Consider the following 13,058-nt stretch of genomic DNA (forward strand, 5'->3'; position numbering starts at 1 on the left):
CCTACTGCAACACATTTGGAAAAGGGCATTCCTGTTTACTTGGTGTAAGAAATAACAAATCTTCTGCGTGTTCCTTATTTTTGCCATTCTCTTCTATAAAAAGGTGTTTTTCTACCAAGTTATGTTAGTTCAGGGTTACGCTTGGGTTCTTTAGGGGTTATTTTGGGGCACACTGCCCTTTAAAAATACTATGTTATCACACATTACTAACAAATCATCACATAATTCACAAATACTGTCCAAGAATGAAAATGTGCACACAGATCTGTTACATATTCTCCTGAATCTGCTGACAAATTTCATGTCATCAATCTCACAAATGACCTTCACTTCACTTGAGAACTAGTATACTGTAACTACACCACAAATAATGAAGAGCCAAAATCCGATGACTGAGAAGTGGTGGCTTTTCAGAGAATATCTGGTCTCGTACTTTCCCGCAATTGGTTCCAGCAAAGTATTTCCTCCGTGAAAACAAATACCAGTTGGGCTCTTCATCTCTGTCCAGAGAAATACGACAGCACACCACTGCCCTTAGGCCACACTCTGCCCCGACAGGAAATCTAACCTCCAACCAAAACAACAACCTCACTCTAAAAACAATAGACAACCTCTCATTTGTTGCATCTAAATTCTCAGGCCCACAGGTACTGACAGTAACTATAATGCTCAATCACTGTTTGCTCTGTTGCTTTTGCTTTCTAAGGTTGGATAACAATCCTGGATGGGACGGGACTGTAAATGTTTAATACCACTTGTAACTAGTGCTATGAACCTTGCACCAGTTAATGTAGAGTGTACGTCTCACCCTGTTGCTCCGTTACATCCCTTTCATTCACCTTCCCTCTCCCTTCTGCTTCAGGCCTTGTGGCGTCTTTTCTCACGAACCAAAGGCTCAGCATAAAAAGAATGAAGGAAAAAAAATCAGAGCATCGAATATTCTTCCTCATTCCAGGGAGGAATGTCTTTCTCACATCTCGTGCTGATCAAACAATAGTTATCCTCTCCTAACTGTGGAGAGAGGGAGTCCAGGTGTGAGGAAGACACAAGGTGCATAGAAATAAATAAATATAGAAAATAATTAAACTGGGACAGGTGTTGGAAACGTTACAGAGAGGCTGACACTGATCCCATAAAGCCACGCATGTTATTATTAAAAAATATTCGGTGGAACACCACAGAAATTGACCCAGAGTTGACTCAAAGCTTCGACAAAAAATTACTCTTGAAAGGCTTTATTCATAATTATTTATATTAAAAAAAGTCTGCTGCTGCACTACGATAAGTCATTTTTGCATCAGTGATATTTTATGTATTGTTGTAGAATTTAAGCTGTCTTGGTTTGAGGTTTGAAAACACATGATAAAAAAAACATAATCTAGACTCTTATTCCCAAAATGGAAAGACAAAATGGCAACCATAACCCTGTTTAAAATGCCTGGTTGGATAAATGGTACCACGGCATGCTCCCCCCCTCACACTGCTGCCACAACAACCTGAGCAACCAAAGCTGCATTTGCGTGGTGAACATTATTATTGTTTAGCCTTATGCTGTATTTTGGTTTATAATAGGGCGACGCCTAACCCCACCAGTGGCCTGCCAACCGACGTTCACATCACACACACACATGGTCTGGCTCTCAAAGACTGTACCTAGGTTTAATAGGTAATATGACTCACTGAGTAACACTCTGCAGTTGCTTAGAACTTTCTTCCAGGCTAACTGGAAGAAAAAATTGATGGATTACCAGCAGCAACACTCATTTTCTAATAAACCTCGCAGCAACTGTGCAGGAAGATCCAACCATGCATAAATTCAAAGATTTAAAAACCTAAAAGTGCACAGATAATATCTCAATCTTGTCTTGCGCTCACTCACAAAGTATAAAGGTCTGTCGTGACATAACATTACCTGTGTGTCTGTGTCTGAGCCTGGCTACCCAGCCGAGCCAAGTGTCTTAAGTTAATGCAAAATAGCTGAGAAGTTGTTATGGAGACATAAATCCCATCAGGCTGTGCAGTTACAGCACCGTCTCCTGTGGCTGGCGTCACCCCCGGCAACAGGCTTGCTCCAACAACTAACCAACTCTACCTTTTCTCCACCCCTGGGCTCTGCTGCCTTTTTGTGCCACTGATTTTCACTCTCAAATGATCCCATTATGTGTGTGTGTGTGTGTTTAGGAGAGGCCACAAGCTGACTGAAGACACACCCAGGCCCCATTTCTACAACTAATCTACATGACCAAGAGAGCAGCATTCACACCTTCACAGATATTCAAATGGGAGCCAGCAGCTTTGAGTCAAACGCAGGGATTCACACATGACACTGTCCTCTGTATAGGTCTGTGCTGGTGGTGTAGTCGTAGTTAATGAGGTGGATGTACTACTAGGTTACAGAGGAGGAAGTGAGTATGCTCTCCTATTATTCTGTGGCTTTTTGGCTGATATGGGACACTGTAAACCACCAGAAAGGTAGGTATACCTGCGTAAACCCTCCACTACACCACTGGTCTACATTATGTAGCTAAAAACAAGCACATCTGACCTTGAATCTTCATGTGTCAGGGGTGTAGGAGGGGAAATCACAGCAGTTGTGTAAACAAACCTCTGCCTAATATTTAAATTCATCTGAGACTCATTTGGACCTCACAGGCTTCCCCACTGACATCAGTCTGGGGACTACTGCCACAACAGTTTCCTTTCCTCAAACTTTTTTCCCCTCTGAGAGCTGCCACTAGAAAACGGGTGCTATTATTTTCTATGAAAAAAAAGAAGAAAAAGGAAAAAAAAACTTGCGAGCTCTCTGCATAAACCCTGTGAGGGTTTAGCAGGGGCTCCTACCCCATTCAGGTCCCCCAGGTAACCATGGCAATGAAGACCAAGAAAGAACGCTTTCATGTTGGCGCCCTGAACCGGGATTTGGAGGGGGAAATGAGCAGAGAGAGGAGGAGAAGGAAAGGGGGGCTGCTCCATAACGCGCTCCTCAACTTTACAAGCCATACGGTGGGAGGCAAAATGCACTAAGGGGAAAGAAAGAAAAAAAAACATGCTGCACCGAATTTGGGAAAAGTTACCCAAGACAACTCGCTGGCAGCATCCAGCTTCTTCAAAAAGGTAGAACTCACCGTTTTGGAATCCAACTCGTGTCTGTTTTGCGCCAAAACCTTCTCCACTCCGGCTTGTTCTGCGTATGTTACAAACCCAAACCCCCTGAAAAGCAACACACATAATAAAATAAGCAAAATCAGAATGCACACTCACGGCACAGGCTCATGGAAAAGCATGGAAGAGCATGAGGCATCCAGTGATAGGACGGCGGAGCGCACACGCCTCCTTCTTACCTCGACCGCTTGGTAACGGGATCCCGCATCACCATACACTCCTTCACCTCGCCAAATTTACAGAAGTACTCCTTCAAGCCCTCTGCAAAGACAGCACGGGAACACACGGTTAAATAAATCCACAAATCAGATGGGACTTCTTTCTCTCTTTTTTTTTTTTTGTTTGCTTCCTACAGGCCCTGGTGAGGTGATGTGCTGGCAGTGGCTGGAAAGAGACAATGGGGGTCGGGGCGGACCACGTTGTGTTTGTGTCCCTCCAGTCCTCAGAGACTGTACACGGGCTATCTGGCCATTCAGCATAATAGCCCATTAGGCCCTGCGGACTACAAACAAAGCTACACTTGGTGACGATTGCTGTTTTGACACAGCAGCCAGCAGCGGGATAATAACACGGGCCGCCGCAACAAGAATAAACTGTATGCGTGCATCTGCCTGTGCGCGCACGGCTCTTAAAATAAATGAATGGATTCAGCGGAGTGCAACAATAAGGAAAACAACACGCGAGCGTGGGCATCGATACGAGCCCAACTTCTGCTTTAACCCGGAATAATCGATCGCTTTTACTCCAAATGCCCTTCTGTTCTTAATAATGAGCGCACGGAGGGGGAAAGGCAGACAAAGTCGTCGTATGTGTGCATGCATTTCCACTGTTAATCTCCCTGCGTCTCGGCAAGTCTAAATCCTAAGACCTGATCCTTATTGAATAGGAGGCTTTGATTGAACTATTTACAGTGTTTTCTTCCTAACTCCAGGAAGCCTCGCGGGCAATATGGGCAGCTATATGCGTAAAGATGGAAAACAGGAGTAAACAAGAGGCTTTCATTCAGACTTATTAAAGTAGCGTGCGGGACAGCTCACCTTGTGTTGTCTGCCAACTCAGACCCCCGATGAACATTTTGCTGAATGAGAGAAATACAAGCTGTAAGTCACACAGAATAACACGCGTCTGTCCAGCACAACACATGCACATTCACAATGAAGGAGGGGGGTGAAACTGGAGGAATTATGTGCAATATAGCATCAATAAAGTAAGAAGAAAGCATCGGCCATGTTGCGAAGTCACCAATCGGCCAGTCGGGCCGTTATAATCCCCTAGAGGAGGGAAAAAAGGAGAGGATTTTCCAGATGATGGAGGAGAAGTTGCGATGTGGCCTTCTGGAGGAAAAGCGAGATAAATAAACAAACGAGATGGGGGGAAAGAGGCGGAAAGCAGCGGTGCGTCTGTGTCTCCTTCGCTGAGTAGATCCATCCCACACATACAGACACACATACACACACATATACACACACACACACACACACACACACACAGCGTGCTTGTCTTTTGTCTCGGCGCGGCTCCGCTCCCGCACTGAACTCAACTAAAGTCCAAGGTGAACTCAAATCGGGCCGAGAGGCGAGCAAAAGGCAGGCGGCCGGGCTGAGGCTGTTACCAGGGGTCGTGGGGGGAGTTGTCCGTGCCGGAGGACAGGCTGCTCTGGCTCCCTTCCGTATCCATTCCGCTCTCCGCTGGTATATTCCCGCACTGTGAGGCGAGGAGAGGCAGTGAAGCTCCACTGCTGCTGCTGCTCCAGACTCAGGGGCGGGCAGCCGAGAGGGGAGGGGGAGGTTGGAGAGGGGGGGGGGCAGGAGAGGTGGGGGTGGGGTGGTTAAAAAGGAGGAGGGGTGAGCGAGGAAACACACACACACGCATACACACACATGCATGCATGCACACACGCTCAGCGATAAGCTCCGCCTCTACCTCGTTTTCCCGTAGCCTACCCCAGCCTCGGACCTCCCTCCCTCCCTCCTGCACGTTGCCTGCCTTTATTCATGCTGCCAGTGGCGCTCTCTCTGTAGTGTTTCCCCGCCGTTCTCGTCATTGGTCGATCACAGCAGCATGGCCCGTTAAAGCCTTTTGAATGTTTGGAGATCTACAGAAGATGTTCTCCATTGAAACATCATAATGGAGACAGAAAATAGCTATATATATAAGGCATAAATAAAACCATACAGGCCCAGGATGAGTTGTATGCACCCCTCCAATTATTGACTACTGCCTTATCATCATTTATTAGTAACTGCTCCACATTAAATGTTTTCTAAAGCTAGTTTACTATTGCTGATGTAAAATAATGTATTTCTGTGGTGCCAGGTGAGGTCTCAGGTGAAATGAGACATCTGTAACCAGGATACTCCTCCAACCCATTTAGCCAGACACAAGGTTACATAAAACAGGATGTGAAGTCATTCTCATAGTTTTAGATTGCATGGAGGTCAACAAGGTCATCTTGTCTGACATGGGTTATGTTATGTTATGTTATGTTATGTTATGAGAGATGCTATATTATCTGACTGTAAGTGATGATAAATGAGATGTGATGCAATGTGATCCTCTGTGGCGTAATGTGATATGATCTTATGTGATGTAATCTTATTGTAATGTGATGTGACCCTATATGATGTAATGTGATGGGATTCTATATGGGATCTTACATATGATATTGTTATATATGATGTGATGTGAGTCGTAATGCCATATGTGACCTCATATGTAATGTGATGTGGTGTTATCATGTGATGTTTTCTTAAATGATGTAATGTGATGTGTTATCCTATATAATGCAATGTGATGTAATGTTATCACATATGATGTAATGTGATGTGATCTTACATGTATGATGTGATGTGAGCCATGATGCCATATTACCCGACCCTATATGATGTAATGTGATGTGATCATATATTATGCAGGGCTTGACACCAACTTCTAAGGTTTGTTGCCAGGCTGGCACCTAGACATCAGCTTTTGGTTACCAAAACAATTTTAGTCACCTTAAATTTTGAGTAATTAAGATACTATACATGTTATACACCAACTTAAAGGTATAGTGTGTGGGATTTAGTGCTATCTATTGTTCAGGTTACAGACTGCAACCAAGTATAACTTCTCCAGAGAACTATAGTGGCCAGTGTTGGGGCAATGCGTTACAAAAGTAACAGGTTACAAAAGAAATGCTAACAGGATCTGGGGTAATATTATTACATTTACAATGTCTTGTAACAAGTTACAACCTGAAATAAAGTGTTAATTGTTTTTATTTTTCATTCATCCACACAGCTCCACTTCCGCTAGTGTGCCATCTGAAAAATATCCCACAAATGTGGTTGTTTCTTGTCATGTCATTACAGACTACATTATAGAAGGGTGCCAGTGATCAACACATCTGGGTGATGCAGCTTTTGTGTCCCAAGGCTGTTTGAAAGCAGCTGAGAAAAGGAGATTGGCTCCGGCGAGTTTTTTCTTTGTCCTGGTGATCGACACATCAGGGTGATGCCATCAAATGTCTGTTAGTATGTTGGATGTCTTTCCATTCTCATCCCCTTCAATGGTGGAGCAACGCCAGTCGTCCCCTTCTTTTGCATAATTCACCACGGTGCTGTTGTTGCTGACCGGCTCAATGGAAACAGGCAGGTGGTTCTTCCAGCTCCAGGGTTTGTGTTTGTCATAGTGACTCGCACATCAGTCTGTTTATTGCTAACCTCAGCAATTGTTAAGTGTGTTTCATATGATAAGCCCACAAATATTCATCTATATCTCATAATTACTAGACTTTGATCCCCTGCCTGTCTGGTGCTCCCTGTGTCCAAGGGTATCCATTTATTTAAAAAGGTCAAGACTGATTGATCTATATCATCATGCTATTATTATTAATATAAGCAGCAAGGTGGTAACCACTGTGTGTGAATGCATGAATGGATCAGACCTGCACACAACTGGATTTGAAATTGACTGTAATAAACTGGGGCTTCTGTGCTTTGATTACCTGCTCTGAAACATTAGCATCATCCATTTATAATGCCTAGTTGTGAGTAGAACAACATCACAGACTCAGTGGAAGAGGAACCCCTTTGTAAGTGGACATAAACAGCTCATTCTAAGGTAACAAAAACACAACTGTTGTGTAATTATACACTGATGAAAACATAGTTATGAATATTATATTCTGCCAATGTATCCACCGAAATCCTAAACACTGGACCTTTAATAATGAAAATGTGACATAAGCGAATGTTTAAAAGCTTTATTAACAGCTCTGAACAGTTCTTTCTAGTCTGTGTTTTATGTGATACTTTACAGAGTTTCAGTGTTAAGTGCCATTTAATTTGCTTTGCCATAGTCTGTAAAACCGATGCCTGCACCCAGGTGAGTGAACAGACCAACAGTCATTCACATTGTCTGGTTATGATTCTTGCTGTAACATCATTATTTAAATATTACTACTGCAACAAATATATAAAGTGGGACTGAATACTCAGGGCATCAATGGGAGGGGGGCTCAAAAAGCCTGGAATGAAAAGTCTGATTTTGTTTGTCATTTTTTATTTCTGAGTAATTAGTGCCATGACTAAATTAAAATTGGCTGAATAATCAGGTTTAAGGTCTGAACTTTGCATAAAAAAGTAGTGGAAGCTCTCTGAGGCTCCTCTCACCCCTTAAAGGTGCAAAATGGTTGAGACAACCCCTCCACTTGGATTCACTTCTAAATGCAGCTAGAGCCGAATGAGTGACTGCTTATGCTGCTGGAGCACCATCGTACACCGTACTTTCCACAAGAATGAGAAATAAGGGTTCCAAAAAAGAAAAGAAAGAGATGAAGGGGGGGGGGGGGGGGGGGGGTCACAGAGACTGCTTATGCACAGGGCCCAGAATGTGGTGCTACGCCCCTGCCTTGGCCAGATCCAACTGCAATCCACCACATTTTAAATCATTTTTTTTAACTGGAACTGTTTTTTTGTCACCTCCTGGACAAATTTGCATCATCAAAGTCTTGCACCACCCTACTGCAACCCCCCTTTTTGATTTCCTCTCCATCCTCCATCAATCATCCTTGCCTGCACCGACCCTCAGCCCACCTGTTCCTGCCGCCCAGCTCTCATCCTAATCCATTACATCCAAAACAGCTGTGATCGTCACCATTCTACATCCTCCATCCAAATCTGACTCAATCATAGTTCAACCCTTGTCTAAACCTGATCTTACCCACTCCCTCTCTCTTTCACCCCATGTGACAGGCCGTCCTAACCAGCTAAGTGGCAGATTAGCAGCATTACCTCTAAGTCAGCCACTCTCTCAGCCAGGGCAAGCTTGGTCAGCTTAGCAGTTTCGTCACATGCCTCAGCTGCTCTAACAAAAGTGAAACAAGTGCTCACACGGTTATGTGAAATGCAATTGCTCAACTCATCAGATTGTGACCTAGACACACAGAGAATCTCACAACATAAACATAATGATGTCTAAAACTATCTCTCGGGAGGTGTCAAGATCAATGATGTATCAAGTTTGGATTTAGAGTTTCCTCTAGTTTGGTTAGTGGAACATGATTATAGTGGCACCGAATATCCTTAAAAATCAATTGCTTGTGTGTGTGAAACAAGTTCGAAGTCAGACTGAATCAGAGACAGCAACGAGCCCCCCCTTCAAAACATTTTAATGCACCTGACCTGACTAAAAGTTTTTGGTAATGACGAGTTATCGTTCCCAGCACCACATGATGATCTGTGCATGTGCTGGTTCTGAGACAGGCCGCAGGGTGTTTGTGTGTGTGTATGGCAGTGGGGGAAGTCAGCGAGGGGAGGCAGATCAGGGGGAGGGTGTGACTGTGGCCTGGTGGACCATAGCGAGAGAACAGTATGTAGGACAAGGCCTTGCACTAGCTAACCTATCCTGGCTAGAGCCATGGTTGGGCGTGCTGAATTTCTGCATGCATGATCAATGGCACTGAATAAAAAAGAGAGGAGAAAGACAGCGGTATGGGGGAGGGGGAGGAACAAGTTAGAGCGATTTGAAAAGATACAAGTAGAATAAAGCAAAAACACTTGGCTTTGTTTTAAATTATTATACTAAAGTACGTCAATTTTGTCAGTGAAGAAGACAGTGAGGAGACAACAATGTCTAGCTTTTGAGCAACTTTAGCTAACTTATTTCAGGGACTTAAAGGGACAGTTCACCCCAAAATTAAAAATACATATTTTTCCTCGCACATGTAGTGTTGTTTATCAGTCTAGATTGTTTTGGTGTGAGTTGCTGAGTTTTGGAGATATCGACTGTAGAGATGTCTGCCTTCTCTTGAACATAATGGAACTAGATGGCACTTGGCATGTGGTGCTCAGAGCACCAAAAAAAAGATACATTTAAAAAACTCAACAGTATTCAACAGACCTTTGTGTGAGCAGTTTCATATAGGACCTATTTTCTTTTTACTAAACTGCACCTGCCAACCATATCACCGCACAGAAGTATGGCTCGTGCTCATAACAGCGCAAGATGTAAATTTTAATGGCGTCCTGCTCAGCTGAGCTGTAACATTAGCTAGCTCAGTGGTGCTAGGTGAGCTAGCAGTAGATGCACACTTCCTTCTGTGCGGTGCAGTTCAACAGAAAGGAAGTAGCTCCTACATGAAACTGCTCACAATAAGGTCTGTGGATTATTTTGAGTAACCAAGTCATGATTTCTGGAAAATGACATTGCTGTTGAGTTTTTCAAAAACATTTTTTCAGTGCATTGAGCACCACAAGCTAAGCACAATCTGTATTTGAGGGAAGGCAAACATCACTACGGCCGATATCTCCAGCACTCAGCAACTCACACCAAACAAACTAGACTGATAAATAGTATTACAGGTAAGAGGAAGAATATGTATTCTTGATTAGGGGTGAACTGTCCCCTTGAGCAACAGTGTTTCCTGATTTTTAAATCTGGTAAAATATGCACAAAAGCAAAATTTACACAGTTGTTGGTATTTAGGTCGGTTGTTTTCAGTACACTTACATTGTACTTTTTATTCCTGCCTTCACTCTATCCCGTCTCCCTCCCGCTTTCTTGTCACTTTGCAGCCTTAAAACACTGCAATAGTGTGTCCAACCCAGGTCTTCACTGCTTTTGTTTCCTTGACCACAGCTGACCCAGAGTGGGAACCCATTGTCTGTGAGCGACCTCTGACCTGCCAGGGCCTGGGACCTGCTCTCCGCCACCCTGGAGGCAGTTTGAAAGAGAGCTGAGAAGGGGATCTCGAGAGAAAAGAGTAGAAAGGCGACTTTTGACCATCTGAAAGGCTGGAAGTTTTGGCTCTGTCAGCTGTCTGCTTCAGCAGCAGCAGTTTTTAGAGGCAGGAGCCACTATTTGCATGTGATGCAAAATGTTAACAAGCAACAAGTATAGCTCCAGGAAGACCTCATTGAATTTAACGCAAGCCGGGGATAATGAAAAGGGATACAAATGGAATGTTTGTTGATGGATAAAGACAAACAGTACAAGCCAAAAAAAGTCTTTAAAACGGAAGCCAGGAGGCCATTTTAAAGCACTCCATTCGCTGTGGGTGTTTTTTCCACCTGGCAGGTGGCGAGCCAAAGAAATCATTACATGAGAGAGGAGAAGGGAGGAAACAAGCACACCTGTGGTTTGAGCCAGGAGCCCCACCTCTGTTCTCCGATCACAATCCCTCCATCCCCCAGGGGAAGGTGTGGCAAAGGGAGAGAGACAAAGGGAGGAGAGAAAGGGAGAGGAAGGAAGAGATTGTCGGGGAGATTTACAGGCCTCTTCAACAGTTGACTGAAGGTTGAGTTAACCTTTTATTAATCGTACGCACACAAAACAAACTGGACTGACGGTGCTGGAAGGCTCAGAGAAGCTTCTAAAGGCGGCTGTGGGCTTCCTGCGAGCACAAACAGACCACAGCCTATTTACCCTGATGACACAGGACTATTTCTGTCTGTCGGCTGTATGAGTGTAAGCAGCAGCAGCAGCAGCAGCAGCAGCAGCGGAGATCTACGCTGTAATGCCACACAGACGGTTGGGCGGATAAACGCAGGGAGACACACACACACACGCACAACATAGATGCCGCACAAAGGCTTCTGGTTACAAATCCGCAGAGACCTAACACTTAAAGACAGATTGTCAATACTGCACTTGCCACCGTGGAAATTGGTATGGGAGTCGCAGTTTGTTAAAGGGCTGTCTATCCATCACTGTTGTACTGAGTGCATTATTAACTCCCAGATAACTAATTATCTCCTATCTTCTGTCACATCTTCAAAGCTTTGCTTGGCATGACATTAAATTACAGCATCAATTCAATCCAAAATGAGATGTTCATTCAAATGTGACACATACTTAATACTTCAACAAAGATTTTTTTAAAGTATACTTTCTTGTTTGACAGCATTTTAAAGTGGCAATGATGAAAACGCTTTTTATACTTCTAAATTAATGTTTAGTATTGTGGCCCTGAGAGTTAAACACAACCACATTTTAGAAAACAAAACATTATTTCAGAAAACACAGCCACATTTCACAAAACATTACATTTTACTAAACACAACCACATTTCAGAAAACTTGACATTTCATGAAACACATTTCACAAGACACAACATTTTACAAAACATCCACATTTCAGAAAACACAACTACATTTCACAAAACAAATGGACTTCAGAAAACACAACTACATTTCACAGAACAAATGGACTTCAGAAAACACAACTACATTTCACAGAACAAATGGACTTCAGAAAACACAACCACATTTCACAAAACACATTTCACAAGACACATTTTACAAAGCACATCCACAGCTCAGAAAAAACAACATTTCAGAAAACAAATCAACATCTCAGAAAACACAACCACATTTCACAAAAACACAATGACATTTTACAAAACACTACAATATTTGAAAAAAAGAAAACAGTACAGCTTTTCTGAAATATTGTTTGTTTTGTGAAATGTCGTGTTTTCTAGAATTTCGTTGTGTTTTGACCTTCAGCACCACCATACTTTATTCATATTTACATGTACCATCTTTTATATTTACAACTTCATGTCTGCCCTGACCTCTTTGAGGGGGTGAGATGATGTCACTAAGCAGTTGCTGGAAATGACATCATGACAAATACAGATGGAGTCACGACCATCGTTGAGACCATCGTCGTGCCGACCTGAAAGAGAGGACTGTGCCGTGACTCATCGTCTCTTAATCGGAAGATGTGCTGCTGGTAATGCAGTGTTAATACATGATGGATTTCACTCTAGGGCCTCAGAGCAGGACGGAAGAAAGAGAGAAAAAGGAGAGTGAGACGTAGAAAAAAAGAGAGGATGAGAAAGTGTGTTTTTAAGAGGGGGTGGTCTAATAGAGAGTTTTGTTGGTGGCAAGAAATCCAAACCACCTCTCTCCAAAGTACCTAAGACACACACGCACACACACACACACACACACACACACACACACACACACACATGAACAAGTGGAGTTGCAGTGCGTCCCTGTATCTCTTTTAATCCTTTTTCCACTCCCCCCTCCATTTCTTTTCACAGGACCTATCAACGCCATTCCTTGCTACTATTTATAGGCGACCACTGTCCCCCTTGTCCCCCTGCCTGAGTGTAGATCTGTGTGTGTGTGTGTGTGTGTGTGTGTGTCAGAGAGAGGAAGAGAGCGAGTTTCAGGGTACCCTCAATAAACCAGTGCTTCTCACTCCTAATCTCAAAGCTGTGTGATTCACTGAACAGGATATATGGGAAAGCCAGTTACAAACATAGGTGTGTGTGTGTGTGTGTCGGGGGAAGGGTGAATGAGGTTGATTTATCCCACCTGTCCAGTTGTTTCCGGTGAGCGCGTGTCGATCCACAACAGATGGCTGAAATGTATTCCACGAAGGCCTGGGAACACACA

At 43.5% G+C, this 13,058-nt stretch overlaps 1 protein-coding gene across 2 annotated transcripts in view; it reads right to left on the minus strand.

The window, feature by feature from the left end:
• The window catches only part of LOC126385855 (RNA-binding protein Musashi homolog 1-like), a 29,443-nt gene extending 24,511 nt beyond the window's left edge, over window positions 1-4,932 (minus strand). For both annotated transcript variants that reach the window (XM_050037877.1, XM_050037876.1), the window contains exons 1-4: window positions 4,775-4,932; window positions 4,200-4,240; window positions 3,342-3,423; window positions 3,126-3,210 (exon numbers count right to left, since the gene is read on the minus strand). In XM_050037877.1, coding sequence (XP_049893834.1) covers window positions 3,126-3,210; window positions 3,342-3,423; window positions 4,200-4,240; window positions 4,775-4,839 — 273 coding nt within the window. In that variant the 5' untranslated portion in view covers window positions 4,840-4,932. The remainder of the gene's footprint in view (window positions 1-3,125; window positions 3,211-3,341; window positions 3,424-4,199; window positions 4,241-4,774) is intronic.
• Between the last annotated feature and the right edge of the window lie 8,126 nt (window positions 4,933-13,058).

Source organism: Epinephelus moara, chromosome 24 (assembly GCF_006386435.1).
Source record: "Epinephelus moara isolate mb chromosome 24, YSFRI_EMoa_1.0, whole genome shotgun sequence".
In the NCBI taxonomy this organism is placed as follows: domain Eukaryota; kingdom Metazoa; phylum Chordata; class Actinopteri; order Perciformes; family Serranidae; genus Epinephelus; species Epinephelus moara.